A 16,794-nucleotide genomic window follows, 5' to 3' on the forward strand; every position below is an offset into this window, starting at 1 on the left:
GGCTACTGAGAGAGATAATAGACAATAGACAATAGATGCAGGAGTAGGCCATTCTGCCCTTCGAGCCTGCACCGCCATTCAATATGATCATGGCTGATCATTCCTAATCAGTATCCTGTTCCAGCCTTATCTCCATACCCCTTGACTCCACTATCTTTAAGATGGGGGCAAAGGGGCCAGTTTAGGATTGCTATATAAAACCCAACACAGAGGGGGTGGTGAGAAGGGCCTCCATCCGTGCTACAAACCCGTCCTTGATTAGAATGATACAAGAGTCACACAATCTGATTTTAAAAAACAGAAAGGGTCTTTGCAAATGAACTGGCTGCAACATAGCCAGGAGTTGTTTCCCCCTGTGTGTTGTAGGGAGTGGGAATGGAAGCCAAAACTGGTGTTCAATCCCAGAGTCACCGTAAGGAAAGGCACAACAGTACAATATCTCCCCAGGCCCCATGTCTATTATCCTGGCCCCAATGGAGTCAGTTCCGTTTGACTGAAACTGGTCTCAATCCCGCTCCCCCAGCTGTTCGTGGGTGTGGATGAGGTGGACAGTTGGACCGAAGGGTCTCTTTCCGGGCTGTACGTCTCTATGACTCTTTAAAACGCTTCCCTTTCGATCTATGAGGGAGGAAGAGAAAGGCAGCCTTTCACCTCGATCTGCTGCCTGGAAGGTAAACTTCATTCGGCCCGTGTGTGTGACCGTGAGCTCAGGAAGTTTCCCGGCTTGAAGTTTTCGGTCCGTTTAACACAATGCAGGAGCCGGAGCTCTGTGCAGAACCACCCCAGTCCGGCTATAGTCTGGATGGAAGGTGGTTCTCACTTGGTAACTAAGGCAGTGTCAGGACAGGAGCTGGATATAAACTGCAGATAGCACATGGCTGGTTAAAGTGGCGTGTTAAATTCAACTGCACTCTCTCCCGCATGGCTGTACACCTCCGCTTCTCCCTGGGAGAGAGGTGCTTTCGGAAAGGACTGCGGAATAGTGGATACGAGAAAGTTTCCAAGAGGCGGAATGGGATCCGCGAATCTTCCCCAAGACTGATTAAGCAAGATGCAATTCACACGCTTTATTCCGAGCGGAATCAAAGTGGAGAGAACTGTGCTTTGATTTCTGACCGTCTCTGATCAGAGACAGAGCTCCCAGTGCGAGATATTTTCAGCAGGAGGGCATGGGAATATTAACACCGGCATTTCAGCACAAAGCTAACCCCAGACAGCCGAGTGCAATGCCGGTCTATTCAAGAGCAGTTTCGCTCATAATCCCAACACTCAGGTCACGACACCCAGCGTTTGATGGAGTCATTAGTCAGGAAGGTCCCACATTAACTCTGGGCACATCTCCCGCTGCACCTGTGGGAACTGATGTCAGAGAGAGGGGGGGAGGGAGAGAGAGAGAGGGTGGAGGGGGGGGAGGAGGGGGAAGAGAGAGGGGGGAGGAGAAGGGGGAGAGACGGGAGGGGGAGGGGGGCAGAGAGGGGAGGGGGGCAGAGAGGGGAGGGGGAGAGAGGGGAGGGGAGGGGGAGAGAGGGGGGAGGGGGTGGGGGGAGAGGGGTGAGAGGGAGGGGGGTGGGGGAGAGGGGTGAGAGGGAGGGGGGTGGGGGAGAGTCAGGGGAGGAGAGGGAGGGGGTGGGGGGAGAGTGAGGGGGGAGTGTGGGGGAGAGGGATTGGTTGGGGGGAGAGGGAGAGAGGAGAGGGGGAGGAGAGAGGAGAGGGGGAGGGGGGAGAGGGGGAGGAGAGAGGAGAGGGGGAGGGGAGAGGGAGGGGGAGGGGGGAGAGGGAGGGGAGAGAGAGTGGGGGGAGAGGGAGGGGAGAGAGAGTGGGGGGAGAGTGTGGGGGAGAGGGAGGGAGAGAGTGTGGTGGAGAGAGTGTGGTGGAGAGAGTGTGGGGGATGGGGTGAGGGAGGGGGAGGGGGAGAGAAAGGGGGGAGAGAGAGAAAGGGGAGGGAGGGAGAAAGAGGAGAGAGAGAGAAAGGTGGAGGGAGAGAGAAAGGGGAGAGAGAAAGAGGGGAGAGAGAAGGGGGAGAGAGAAAGGGGGAGAGAGAAAAAGGGGGAGAGAGAAAGGGGAGAGAGAAAGGAGGGAGAGAGAAAGAGGGGGGAGAGAGGAGGAGAGAGAGGGGGGAGAGAGAGGAGGGAGGGAGAGAGAGAGGGGAGAGAGTGAGAGAAGGGGGGAGAGAGAGGGGGAGAGAGAGAAGGGGGAGAGAGAGAGAAAGGTGGGAGAGAGAGAAAGTGGGAGAGAGAGAGAGAGAAAGGGGGAGACAGCCCAAGCCTGTTCAGCCTCTCCCTGTAGCTCAGATCCTCCAACCCTGGCAAATCTTTTCAGAACCCTTTCAAGTTTCACAACATCTTTCCGATAGGAAGTAGACCAGAATTCCACACAATATTCCAACAGTGGCCTAACCAATGTCCTGTACAGCTGCAACATGATCTCCCAACTCCTGTACTCAATACTCTGACCAATAAAGGAAAGCATACCAAACGCCTTCTTCATTATCCTATCTACCTGCGACTCCACTTTCAAGGAGCTATGAACCTACACTCCAAGGTCTCTTTGTTCAGCAACACTCTCTAGGACCTTACCATTAAGTGTATAAGTCCTGCTAAGATTTGCTTTCCCAAAACGCAGCACCTCGCATTTATCTGAATTAAACTCCATCTGCCACTTCTCAGCCCATTGGCCCATCTGATGAAGATCCTGTTATAATCCGAGGTAACCCTCTTCACTGTCCACTACATCTCCAAATTTGGTGTCATCTGCAAACTTACTAACTGTACCTCTTATGCTCACATCCAAATCATTTATGTAAATGACAAAAAGTAGAGAGCCCAGCACCAATCCTTCTGGCACTCCACTGGTCACAGGCCTCCAGTCTGAAAAACAACCCTCCACCACCACCCTCTGTCTTCTACCTTTGAGCCAGTTCTGTATCCAAATGGCTAGTTCTCCCGGTATTCCATGAGATCTAACCTAGCTAATCAGTCTCCCATGGGGAACCTTGTCGAACGCCTTACTGAAGTCTATATAGATCACATCTACTGCTCTGCCCTCATCAAGAAGTAACAAATTACTTCTTCAAAAAACTCAATCAAGATAGTGAGACATGCACAAAGCCATGTTGATTATCCAAGATAGCCATGTTGATTATCCCAAATCAGTCCTTTCCAAATACATGTATATCCTGTCCCTCAGGATTCCCTCCAACAACTTGCCCACCACCGAGGTCAGGCTCACCAGTCTATAATTCCCTGGCTTGTCTTTACCACCCTTCTTAAACAGTGGCACCACGTGGAGAGAGAGGGGGGAGAGAGAGGGGGGAAAGAGAGAGAGAAAGGGGGAGAGGGAGAGAAGGGGAGAGAAAGGGGGAGAGTGAGAGAGAGAAGGAGAGAGAGAGAGAAAGGGGGGAGAGAGAGAAAGGGGGCGACAGAGAGAAAGGGGGGAGAGGGGAGAGAGAGAGAGAGAGAAGCGGATACCGGGAATGTGTAGTTTATTCCGTTGCCTTGTGAGCCCAGTACAGCGCCTGCTCTCACAGGCTGAAACCAGAACCCCCCTGGGTGGGCTGTACCACCCCGAGCTCAGTAAATCAGCAACTCCTGCTCCCCTTCACACTAACTCCCAGCGCTGAAGCACAGACCAGGCACCCTGTGAACATTCCCGTGTAACTTTACCTCCGCTCTGTTTCACTCTGTCCTCTCCTTCATGAAACACCACGACTGACTGAAAAGTGGCTTTCAGTCCCCCCCATCGCATCCCACTCTCCCCATCCACCCTGGAGTATCCCGGGTTGGAATCCCTATATTTTTCCCCGAAGCTAAATTTGGGATTCCCGCTTTGTCTGAGTTTTCACCGGGACAGTCGGTCCTTCCCACATTTTATGGGTAACTTTGTACACACACACACTTTCAATAAGATGTCAGCCCTGCCAACATGGCCATTCTCGCTCCCGTCCTAGCCCCCACATTCTGGGGCAGTCAATGCCTAAATTCTGTGCCTCCCTTCCCGGGGCCTGGAACAGTCTCTGGCTCTCTCCAGCTGTGGCCGACTTCCAGGAGAACTTGCAGTTGAGTTTTGCGACATCTTGAAATGTTCTGCTAACGCCATTTATAACTGTTTCCCAAAACCAAAACAACAGGAGGGAGAGTTTCATACACCCCCACCTCCCCCCAACACACACACACACACACCAAAAATAAAATGTTCAGCACGTTTCAAATCTCCAAATCCTTCCTTGGAGTATCTGATCTCCAGTTTCAGTGTGTTGAGAGTAATATTTCACTGCTTCATTCTCATTGCACAGGCTGCTCGCTTACTCAGCCGGGTATGAACGGGTAGGGTGTGGAGGTGGTGAAAAGTTTAACTTGCCGGGGGTGGGATTTGGAGTAAGTGGACAGAGGGCTGGGGAGTGGGGAACAGTGATTGGGAGAGAGCTGGGAGTGGGGAACACAGAGAGAGAGACAGAGAGCTGGGGAGTGGGGAAGAGAGAGAGAGAGACAGCGAGCTGGGAGTAGTGGACAGAGATAGAGAGAGAGAGAGCTGGGGAGTGGGGAACAGAGAGAGAGACAGAGAGCTGGGGAGTGGGGAAGAGAGAGAGAGAGACAGCGAGCTGGGGAGTGGGGAACAGAGAGAGAGAGAGAGAGCTGGGGAGTGGGGAACAGTGAGTGGGAGAGAGCTGGGAGTGGTGGATAGAGAGAGAGAGAGACAGAGACCTGGGGAGTGGGGAACAGAGAGAGAGAGAGAGAGAGAGACAAAGAGCTGGGGAGTGGGGAACGCAGAAAGAGAGAGACAGAGACAGAGAGCTGGAGAATGGGGAACACAGAGAGGGAAACAGACAGACCCGGGGAGGGGGAACAGAGAGAGAGAGAGAGCTGGGGAGTGGGGAACAGTGAGTGGGAGAGAGCTGGGAGTGGGGAACACAGAGAGAGAAAGAGACAGAGACCTGGGGAATGGGGAACGGAGAGAGAGAGAGAGCTGGGGTGTGGGGAACACAGAGAGACAGAGAGCTGGAAATTGGGAACATAGAGAGAGAGATGGAGACAGAGTTGGGGAGTGGGGAACAGAGAGAGACAGAGAGTTGGGGAGTGGGGAACACAGAGAGAGAGAGAGAGATGGGGAGTGGGGAACAGGGAGTGGGAGAGAGCTGGGGAGTAGGGGAGGGACAGGGTTGTCTGAAGTTGGAACTTCCCAGGGTGGGAAGCTGCTGAACCAGAAGCCCGCCCCGAGGCTGCAAACTTCCGCCCGCCACTGCTGGCCGGGGATGGGGTAGGAGTCAGTCTGATGCACGGTCCAGGGACCGGGAGCCGTCCCAGACTGGGGAGAACTCCGAGCGGATCTCAGTGTAACACAGACAGCTGGTGCTGGAACCAGGGCACAACAGGAGGCCAGGAGCTGGGACAGGGACAGGGAGGGAGGATGGTTCCCATGCTCCAAGATTTGTTCGCTCTCGTTCAAATCTAAAGTTGACACAACTGGAGGGGCTAGAGGATAGGGAGGGTTCTGGAGGGGAGGGGGCTGGAGGAGGGGGCTAGAGGAGAGGGAGGGAAGGAGGGGGCTAGAAGGAAGGGAGTAGGCTGGGAGGGGCTTGGAAGATAGGGAGGGAGCTAGAGGCTGAGGAAGGGGCTAGAGGAAAGTTGTCCAGAGGGGAAGGGAGCAGGGAGCTGGAGGGGGAGGGGGCTAGAGGGGGAGGGGGTAGGGGAAAGGTTGGGTGGGTGGGGAAGGGGAGCGGGGAGAAGATGGGATACCAAAGGGAGGGGGATCTCAGGGATGGGGAAAGGATCCCACAGGGAAGGGGGGAATCTCAGGGACAGGGAAAGGATCCCATGGGGGGGAATCTCAGGGACAGAGAAAGGATCCCATAGGGAAGGGGGGAATCTCAGGGATAGGGAAAGGATCCCATAGGGAGGGGGGGAATCTCAGGGAAAGGGTGCCAGAGACATGGAGGAGGGTCCCAGAGACAGAGAGGGGATTTCAGGGATAGTGACAGATTCCCATGCCTGGGGAGGGTAGTAAAGGATCGGGAGGGTGGTGGGGTGGGGGAAGCTATGTCAGGAGGTGGGAATGGATAGGGGGTGGGGGGAATCCGGGAGGCGATCCCAGTGCGAGCTGCTCTCTGGACAGGGTCCCAGACAGAGCTAGAGACAGACAGAGGAGCTCCCAGAGCAGGGACCCCTGGGCTGACAGTATGATAAAGAGTGGGCTCCCAGAGACTGGGGGTGAGAGAGGGATAGTGTGGGGGGGAGGTGAGCAGGTCAGGGACATGGTGGGTTCGGGCTGTCAAGGGTGGGAGGTTTACAGGCGAGCTGTTTGCAGGAAATCACTTTACTGCACGCATCGAGCTTGCTCTTACCTGCAAACGTCTGTCCTCTGACTCCCAGGGAAAGATTCAGCCCCAGCAGAAGGTAAGTTAGAAGCGGCTGCATGCCGGAGCCTAGATTGGGAAGCGGCTGCAGAGTGGGAGAGGGAGAGAGCAGCAATCCGCCGGCGCTCTCTGCCCAAGTTCAGCTCCTCACACGCTCCGCTGTATTTTCCACTACTTCTGGTGACTTGGCTCTGACAGTCTGGCCAGCAAAGAGCTGACGTCGGGGGGGGGGGGCGCGTGCCCGCCGCCCGGCAGGCGCGTCCGCGCGCCCGTCATCGCCTTCCCTTCCCTCTCGGGGGCGTGCGGCTCTCGGGGACGCGCAGCGCTCTCAACTCCAGTCCGGAACCCAGCTCGACAAAAAAAAGCCAATTGGTTTCAATGGAAAGTGACAGCGACCCGGAGAGGAGATGGGTGAAGGGTAGAGGGGGAAGGAAGGAGAGGAAGAAGAAAGAGAGAGAGGGAGGAGAAGAAAGGAGGAGAGAGAGAAGAGAGGAAAAGAGAGAGGGAGGAGACAGAGAGAAGAAAGAGAGGGAGGAGAAGAAAGAGAGAGGAAAAAGAGAGGGAGGAGGAGAAGAAGAGAAAAAAGAGAGGGAGGAGGAGAAGGAGAGAGAAGAGAGAGGAGAGAGAAGAAAGAGTGAGAAAAAAGAGTGAGGTGGAGAAGGAGAGAGAAGAAAGAGAGAGGAAAAAGAGAGGGAGGAGGAGAAAGAGAGGAAAAAGAGAGGGAGGAGGAGAAGAAGAGAGAAGAAAGAGAGAGGGCAGAGAGAAGAAAGACAGGAGAAAGAGAGGAAAAAGAGAGGGAGGAGGAGAGAGGGAAAAGAAAGAGAGAGGAAAAAGAGAGGGAGGAGGAGAGAGGGAGAAGAAAGAGAGTAGAAAAAAGGGAGGAGAAGAAAGAGAGAGGAAAAAGAGAGGGACGAGGAGAAGAGAGAGGAGGAGAGAGAAGAAAGAGAGGAAAAAGAGAGGGAGGAGGAGATAGGGAGAAGAAAGAGAGTGGAAAAAGGAGAGGGAGGAGAAGAAAGAGAGAGGAAAGGAGAGAGAACATAGAACATAGAAGAATACAGCGCAGTACAGGCCCTTCGGCCCTCGATGTTGCGCCGATCCAAGCCCACCTAACCTACACTAACCCACTATCCTCCATATACCTATCCAATGCCCGCTTAAATACCCATAAAGAGGGAGAGTCCACCACTGCTACTGGCAGGGCATTCCATGAACTTACGACTTGCTGAGTGAAGAACCTACCCCTAACATCAGTCCTATATCTACCCCCCCTTAATTTAAAGCTATGCCCCCTTGTAATAGCTGACTCCATACGTGGAAAAAGGTTCTCACTGTCAACCCTATCTAACCCCCTAATCATCTTGTACACCTCTATCAAGTCACCCCTAAACCTTCTTTTCTCCAATGAAAACAACCCCAAGTGCCTCAGCCTTTCCTCATAGGATCTTCCTACCATACCAGGCAACATCCTGGTAAACTTCCTCTGCACCCGTTCCAGTGCCTCCACATCCTTCCTATAGTATGGCGACCAAAACTGCACACAATATTCCAGATGCGGCCTCACCAGAGTCTTATACAACTGCAGCATGACCTCAGGACTCTGGAACTCAATTCCTCTACCAATAAAAGCCAGTACGCCATATGCCTTCTTCACTGCACTATTTACCTGGGTGGCAACTTTCAGAGATCTGTGTACATGGACACCAAGATCCCTCTGCTCTTCCACACTACCAAGTATCCGACCATTAGCCCAGTACCCCATCTTTTTGTTACTCTTACCAAAGTGAATCACCTCACACTTAGCTACATTGAACTCCATTTGCCACCTTTCTGCCCAGCTCTGCAGCTTCTCTATATCCCGCTGTAACCTGCCACATCCTTCCTCACTGTCTACAACTCCTCCGACTTTCGTATCATCCGCAAACTTGCTCACCCAACCTTCTAACCCTTCCTCCAGGTCATTTATAAAAATGACAAACAGCAATGGTCCCAAAACAGATCCTTGCGGAACACTGCTAGTGACGGCACTCCAAGATGAACCTTTGCCATCAACTACTACCCTCTGTCTTCTTCCAGCCAGCCAATTCCTAATCCAAACCTCCAACTCGCCCTCAATGCAATATCTCTGTATTTTCTGCAGTAGCCTACCATGGGGGACCTTATCAAACGCGTTACTAAAATCCATATATACCACATCTACCGCTTTCCCCTCATCTACCTCCTTAGTCACCTTCTCAAAGAATTCAATAAGGTTTGTGAGGCACGACCTGACCTTCACAAAACCATGCTGACTATCCTTGATCACATTATTCTTATCCAGATGTGCATAAATCCTATCCCTTACAATTCTCTCTAAGACTTTGCCCACAACAGAAGTGAGACTCACTGGCCTATAGTTACTAGGATTATCCCTACTCCCCTTCTTGAACAAGAGGGAGGAGGAGAAGGGAGGAGAGAGAAAAGAAAATAGAGGACGGGAAGAGAGAAGGGAGAAGGAAGGGAGAGGGAAGTAACGAGAGTGAGGAGAAGAAGATAGGAAAAGTGGAGAAACAAGGAAAGAGATACAGAGAGAAGAAAGAGAGTGGGAGGAGAGAGAGAATAGATAAAGGAGAGAAAGAATGGGAAGAGGAGAAAGAGGGAGAGGTGGAATGAGGAAAAATATCAGAATGCAGAGAAATTCGAGGAAGATGTGAGAGGAGATGAAAGGGAGGGAATGTGGGAGAAGAGATAAATGGAAAAGAGAGAAGGAATGAGGAGAGTGGAAAAACAAGGAAAGAGAGAGGTAAAAGAGGAGAAAGGAGGTGATCTAAGTGAGATTGAAGAGAAGACAGGAAGAGAAAGTGGAGTGGAGAACCAGGGGGGTGGGGGGGGAGAAAGAGCAGAAAGATGGTGAGAGAAGAAAGGGATGGAATGAGAAGTAAGGAGAGGAAAGGGGGAGAAAGAAGTGGGAGGACAAGAGAGAGCAGAAAGTGAGGGTCTTACCCTGAGTGATAACAGCTGTATGATTGTAGTTGAGACCGGATTTGTTTTTTGCTTATTTTGGCTTTTAGTTTACTTTAACTGGGTGAGGGATTTCTCTGCTATATTGGTGATTGCCTTAAAAGGGGAAATTCCTTTTTTTGGCTTGTTTTGGGACAATCAAAATGACCCACCCCAAAAAAGTAGTCAATTTCCACAGAGTGCTGGTTCACTGACACTAGACGAAAATTACACACTTCAAACCAAATTATAACCTAGACCTTGAAGCAACAGATGTCAATGTGCACAGGGGTTACACGGTTATTTGTGTCGCTGTGTTGAAGATTAGTAATGTTTAAACCTACTCTTCGGCTAAAGATATCACCCTCAAATATTAATGTACACAGAATTACTTTGGACTGTTCAGGATTTTTTTATTTTCATTCAGTTACTTTTTTGTCTCTACCTTTATTGGCCTTAGCTTGTGTAAGTGCCAATGACTGACACTCCTGCAGCTGGTACAGTTTGGTTTGGAGGTTTTTGCTCCAAATTGACTGGGCTAGCCCGAGGCCGGAAATGCCTTCTATCCAGCTCAGAGGAAGTGTTGGCAGATTGGCTTCTTATCAAAATGAAGCCAGTTTCATGGGCTCTGATTCTCCATCTTTTACTTAGTTCAAAGTTTATCTGAGAACATCTTCAACCAATGGCATACGTCTGTATCACACAATTTGTTCCTGATCACCATAAAGTAAGTAATTGGCATGTACAATAAGTAGTAATTCCTTTCAAAAAAAAGATCATAAAGATGTACCAAATTGCCATGATTCTCTCCAACAAGGGAACTGTGTTGGTTGGTGGGGTGTGGTTCAGCAGGGAATCCTAAAAATACTCTCCCATCAAAATTAAAATGCTTGAACCCCAATATCTACTAGGGTGGCCAACTCCGTAGGATTCCCCTGGAGTCTCCAGTAATTAATTAAGCTCCGAGACAGCAATTACAGCTATTCTAGAGAAAACATAGTGGAGCATCAAAAACAGTGTCCTTTTTAAACATTTTTTTTGCAAGTTTTCATTTAATAGTTATCAAAATTGTTAACATGTTCCGTTGCTGCCATGTTGGACAATTTTCGAGTATTATGAGTTCTTTGGGTCTTCACAGAAGCTCAGGCTTATTATTAGTAACAGCCAAACTGTGTTTATTATTACATCGTACATGATGTAGAGGTGCTGGTGTTGGACTGGGGTGGACAAAGTCAGAAGTCACATGACACCAGGTTATAGTCCAACAGGATTTCATCTGATGAAGAAGCAGCGTTTTGAAAGCTTGTGATTTCAAATAAACCTGTTGAACTACATCTGCTGTGACTTGTGACTTCTGACACTGTACACGATAAGGCAGTAGATTAGATTAGATTACTTACAGTATGGAAACAGGCCCTTCGGCCCAACAAGTCCACACCGCCCCGCCGAAGCGTAACCCAAACATACCCCTACATCTACATCTACATCTACATCTACATCTACATCTACATCTACATCTACATCTACCCCTTACCTAACACTACGGGCAATTTAGCATGGCCAATTCACCTGACCTGCACATCTTTGGACTGTGGGAGGAAACCGGAGCACCCGGAGGAAACCCACGCAGACACGGGGAGAACGTGCAAACTCCACACAGTCAGTCGCCTGAGGCGGGAATTGACCCGGGTCTCTGGCGCTGTGAGGCAGCAGTGCTAACCACTGTGCCACCGTGCCGCCCACGAAGATGTTGCAGACTGTATGGGGTACAACTTCTCAATAGAACACTCTGGGATTAAAATAGTTTGGTGGTTGTTTTTAGCAAGGCAGAGTTGATGGACAAAGACCATATTCTTTGCTGTGAACCTGTGTTTCAAAGACATGTCTACTGATGGCACAATAATATCACTTAGAAATACAGAAAATCAGAGCAGGAATAGGCCACTCAGCCCTTCAAGCCTCCTAACACAATTTATGTGAGAGGCTTATCTGCTATGTTCGTTAAACTATATCTCTACAAAGGTCTTTGGGAGGGGTTTTGAGCAGCAGAAAAACTGTTCAACAGATGCTAGATTAGAGTGGTGCTGGAAAAGCACAGCAGTTCAGGCAGCATCCAAGGAGCAGGAAAATCGACATTTAGGGCAAATAGATCTATTCCTGAAGAAGGGCTTTTGCCCAAAACATCGATTTTCCAGCACCTCGGATGCTGCCTGAACTGCTGTGCTTTTCCAGCACCACTCTAATCTAGAATCTGGTTTCCAGCATCTGCAGTCCTTGTTTTTACCCTGTTCAACAGATGCTCAAGCATCACCCAATTTAGTATTGAACAATGTACTCTTTTTCAAATTGGGGCCTGTAGAATGGTGGTAAGCAATAGCAGGATCTTGTGAATGGGGGATGGATAATCACACAATGAACCCTTCCAAATACATCCCCTCAGAATTCACAACACTCCCAAGCTGCCATTTCCTCCCAGATAAATTCAGTACTGATTTCAATTCAATTTAATTGATTAGAAAACATGTATATTGAACTATTTACTGCAGGTTCTGCCTGGGATTGTCAAGAATGCAGACAGCATTTTTTTTACCATAAATAGTTCAGACACACTTCACAAATCTGGAGATAGGAACTGAATGCTGAAGCAGGAAAGGTGAAAGGGATAAAAGTGGAATAAGTTCAGAAGAACTTCTTAAGGTGGCACCAGTTGACTAGATGTAACCAGACAGTAATAACATGTATGAAGTGGCTAAAATATGATAAAGCACACCAAGTGATTTACAGGAACATGATAAAGCAAAGTTTGACACCAAGTTGCAATACGATAAAATTAGGGCTGATCACTAAAAACTTGTTCAGAGAATATGTTTTGAGGAGCAAGCTAAAGGAATGAGAAGAGATGGTGAGTTTAAAACTTTGGCATTGGGAGGAAGAGAGTCCGAGACGTGTAGGAAAGGTACTGCACAGTTTAGAAGTTAGGAAATAGAAAGTGCAACCGTCAAATTATTAAAATCAGGGTGTGTAAGAGGCGAGAGTTAAAGAAGCACAAATATCTCGGGGTGTTGTGAGGCTGGAGGATATGACAGAGATAGGAAGGGAGAAAGATATGGAGGCATTTGTAAACAAAGATGAGAGTTTTAAATTGAGCCATTGCTCAAACAGCAGCAATATAGGTCAACGAGAACAAGAGTGGTAAGTGAATGGAACTTAGTAAATGTTCGGACGTGGGAAATAAAGTTTGAATAATCTCAAGTTTATCGAGTGTAAACTGTGGGAGTCCAGCTGGAACTACATTAGAACAGTGAAGTCTGCTTGTACCATTGGCATGGACCAGCCTGGTGAGCTAAAGTAGGATCAATGTTTTCAAAACGAAACTGAAAGGCACGTATTTTCACTGAATCTAATCCGAAAACAATGCCAATGTCTCTGTCAGTCCTAATCCTGAAACTTAAGTACAGTTTTACACTGGCCCTAAACAAAAACAGTGTTTATAATTATCCTAATCCTCAAATAAAGCACTGTCTATTTTTGCTGTAATCCTAAAACGAGACTTGTGTTTTTTTTTGCTAACCCTGGGCTTGTGTTGTGGTAAAATTAATACATAAGTATATCCATTGGAGGCAGCAATAAGGTCATAGATTTCCCTCACCAAGAGCTTAGAAAAGCAAATCTGCTTTGTTTCAGGGAGAGAAGATTCACAAAAAAATCCTTAAAACAGGATTTGAGGAAAAGGCAGTAGCCACATCAATCACCTGTGCCTAATGCACTGGACGTGGCATGTTTATAGCTGTTTTTACACTATACTTGGAATCACACAGTATAAACCAAGGCCAGTCATACCTATGCTACCTCTTTGGAGAAAAACAACCCAGCTTGTCCCATTGTCTCTCTCTCTCTCTCTCTCTTTCTCTCTCCATTAATTTTTCAAGCGTATATCCAATTTCTGCTTGAAAGTTACCAAATAAATCTCTTTCCAATCCTGTTTTGGGCTGTGTACTCCAGATGGTAACAATTCACCACGTTAAATAAAGATGCCCTAATTTCTCCTATGGCTCTTTTGGCTGCCAGCAATGGCTGAAAGATTAAACCATGTCTCTGTCAGGTAAGGGTAAAAGATCCCATCGCTTTGCCTGAAAGAAGAACAAGGGGATTCTCTCATGGCTTGAGCCTCTCAATCAATAACTGGCCATTATCACGTTGCTGGCCAAGGGAGTTTGCTATGTGCAGATTCGCTGCCATATTTTCTACACCACAGCAGCAAGTACACTTTAACAGCACTTCTTTGGCTATAAAGCACATTGGGATGTCTTTGTGAAAGGAGATATATGGGGTGGGATGCTTTTTGGTGGATCTGTGTGGACTTGATGGACCGAATGGCCTGCTTCTACACTGTAGGGATTCTATGAATACATGTCCTTTCTTTGATATAATATAAAAATACCTTACTCCGAAATATACTTTCAAATAATGCTGTTCAAAAATGCTATCACACACCTCTGGAGCAGGTAGGGACTTGAATCAAGGCCTCCTGGATCAGAGGTAAGGATGCTACCACTGCACCACAAGAATTGCCAAATTTATTGAATCGCCAAATTTATTGATATCTGTCATAGTTTCATTCAAACTCATGTCCCAGAATAATAGCTTGTTGTATGAGATTATCAATCCAGTATCGGTACCACTGTACGTTCCCCTTAACTTCACCACTAAAGATCCTGGAAACAGATTCCACTGGAACTTACAATGAACAATTGGACGTGAGTTTGAAGTGGATTAATTTACAGTTTTGTGAGGAAGAAGTTGGCACTTGGGACAAAATTGAAAAGCTGTTTGAAAGAGCCAGGATAGACACAATGGGGTGAATGGTCTCCTTTCGTGCTTCAAGATGACATGATACTACAGAGTATTAGGCCTTCAGGTATTGGACGCCTGCTGTCTGAATGGTGACTAAGATCAAAAGCAAAGCAGGTTATAACAGTCCAGATATAAGTAAATCAGAGTTCTCAGTGTAAGTGAACCAGGCAACAACCTTGTTGAATGCATAAGGACACTGTCTCCCTCCCAGTCTAAACCATTCAGCCTGTTCCAATATATAGCCAAAAAAACTGGATAGTTGACATTGCAGCTCAGTTTCACTAAAGATGCTGTATACCTCAGCTGTACCAATTGGGAGCCACAGGCTTGGTTTTTGCTCTGTCCACAATTTAATAATAAAGATTTTTTAACTTCTCTGAACTGGTTCTGAGAAAGACCCAAAGACTTATTGTGTTTTCATGCACCTCTGCTCATTTACCTTACTGTAGTTCTCCAGTCAAAGCCAGACAATTGAAAGTGGGGACTGCAGATGCTGGAGATCAGAGTTGAGAAGTGTGGTGCTGGAAAAGCACAGTAAATCAGGCAGCAGCCGAGGAGCAGGAGAACCGACGTTTCAGGCATAAGCCCTGCATCACGAATGAGCCTTGTGGACCAGGGGAGCTGAGAGATAAATGGGATGTGAGTGGGGCTGGGAGGGTGGTTAGCTGGGAATGTGGCAAGTAGATGAATAAAAGGTGATAGGTCGGAGTGGACAGTGGAGCGGATAGGTGAGAAGGAAGATGGATAGGTCAAGAGGGTGGTGCCCAAGTTGGAGGCTTAGGACTAGGATAAGGTGGGGAGAGGGGAAATGCGGAAACTGGTGAAATCCACATTGATCTCGAGGGGTTGGAGGATCCCAAGGCAGAAGTGTTTCCAACTCGTGGATAGGAAAGAATCCAGCTCTTTATGTTTCAGTGGAGATTTAGAGGCACCTCATAAAAGCTATAATTAACGTGGCTCTTAAGCAACATCAGGTTTGCAGTGTTCCTCTACTTTACAATATCTTCAGACATGGAACTGTTGGCCTAAGGGACTGACCACACTTAAAAGCAGCTTCAGCTAGGGCTCTGTAACTGGCCTCAGTGTTCCTGAATTATGTAAAAGCAAATAATACAAGTTTCTTGCTCCTGACTACTCTGAGCTTTTCTTTACTTGGTCTGTGTGGAACACAAATGTGTAGGTTCACACCTGAAATATGGCAAGTTGGTTTAGGCCCTGGTGCAATGATGGTGCCTTGGAAAATGATGTGTTGCCAGAGTTAAATCAGCCTTTAAAAGATAAAAAGGAAGAAATTGTAATGGAAAGGAAGAGAATCGAAGGTATTCAACTAACCAATAACAACATATAAAAGCAAACTCATCTCAACTGGACCAGTTTGTGTTTAGGAATGGACATGATCTACCAATGAAAAGTTAGAGTGGAGTTGAACCTTGAAAATACAAGAAGGAAATAGAGAACCAAGTCATATCATGGGCAAAGTATAGCAAAGGGTAACCAATATAGTTTGTGTTACATTTGACTCATTAACTTCTTTGAAACAAATATTATTTTATTCATAAAATGAAACAGAACTGTGGATGCTGACGATCTGAAACAAAGCAGAAAGTGCTGGAGAAACTCAGCAGTCCAGCAACATCAGCAGAGAGAGAAACAGAGTTAAGATTTCAAGTCTAGTGACCCTTCAGAGCTGGATATTTTTAAATCCATTTTGACTGAAACAGACTGCTAGGGGAATACAGTAAACAAACATGATCAACATAAATTGTGGTCTCGTAGATTTTCAGGAAATCACATTGTTTCCTGTCACGCAGAAGCCCAGCATTTAAACAAATGCCTCTGTAGTGAGACAGATCTGATAAATATATTTCTTATTGACTATGTTACTTATTGAATTGATTTTTGTTGTTAAACTTTGCAGAGGATAAGTGAAAAGCCTCATTATCACTTGAACTTTTATGACTTTTGAAATGTATTTTTTTGGCCTTCATATCCCAGTAAAATCTCATCCGTTGTCACAGTTTGAGCTTGTCAACTTTGGGAAAGGGTATTTTCCTTTTTGAGAGACTTTTCTCCTATTTCATCTGAATAGATAAGCCACTTCCTGACTGCAATGGCCTTGCAAACTGCGCTTGAGATCATTTAAAGATCACTGCTTAAGTGAACATTATGAAGCCAACTGTTGGTGTACAGCCTTTTCGATCCCATGGCAGTGGTGATCCTCAAAGGCAGAGCTTCTTTTGACAAGAAGTCAAATTTTTTGAAGCTGGATAGGAACTCAGATCCAAGTTTTGGCTGTTTACTGTGTTTCTTTGACTAATTCAGAAAGGAATGTTTTATACTTGGCACAGGCCAGCTCTCCTCAATAGATATTTTAATGCAAGACAAAGAAAATATAGCTCAATCGAAATAGTTTGGCCAGCTGAGTAACAACAAAGTACACGCTAAGTGACTCCTAACTGTTCTCTGAAATATCTGAACATGTCACTCCGTTTAAGGGTAATTAGGGATGGGCAACAAATACTGACCTTGTCAGTGATGACCACAACCCATGAAAGAATGAAAATCAGTCTCAGAGTCAGGGTTTTGTTGCCTACTTGGATTGTTTATCGTGACTC

The 16,794-nt window shown here is 47.5% G+C and overlaps 1 protein-coding gene across 7 annotated transcripts in view; it reads right to left on the reverse strand.

Annotated features, from left to right (window-relative positions):
* Positions 1-6,577, reverse strand: part of LOC140476930 (receptor-type tyrosine-protein phosphatase mu-like) — an 887,393-nt gene extending 880,816 nt beyond the window's left edge. For 4 of the 7 annotated variants that reach the window (XM_072569881.1, XM_072569880.1, XM_072569879.1 and 1 more), the window contains exon 1: positions 6,338-6,577. In XM_072569881.1, coding sequence (XP_072425982.1) covers positions 6,338-6,410 — 73 coding nt within the window. In that variant the 5' untranslated portion in view covers positions 6,411-6,577. The remainder of the gene's footprint in view (positions 1-6,337) is intronic. The other 3 variants (XM_072569884.1, XM_072569883.1, XM_072569882.1) reach the window with 1 other exon arrangement.
* Positions 6,578-16,794: the final 10,217 nt, after the last annotated feature.

Source organism: Chiloscyllium punctatum, chromosome 5 (assembly GCF_047496795.1).
Source record: "Chiloscyllium punctatum isolate Juve2018m chromosome 5, sChiPun1.3, whole genome shotgun sequence".
NCBI lineage: Eukaryota > Metazoa > Chordata > Chondrichthyes > Orectolobiformes > Hemiscylliidae > Chiloscyllium > Chiloscyllium punctatum.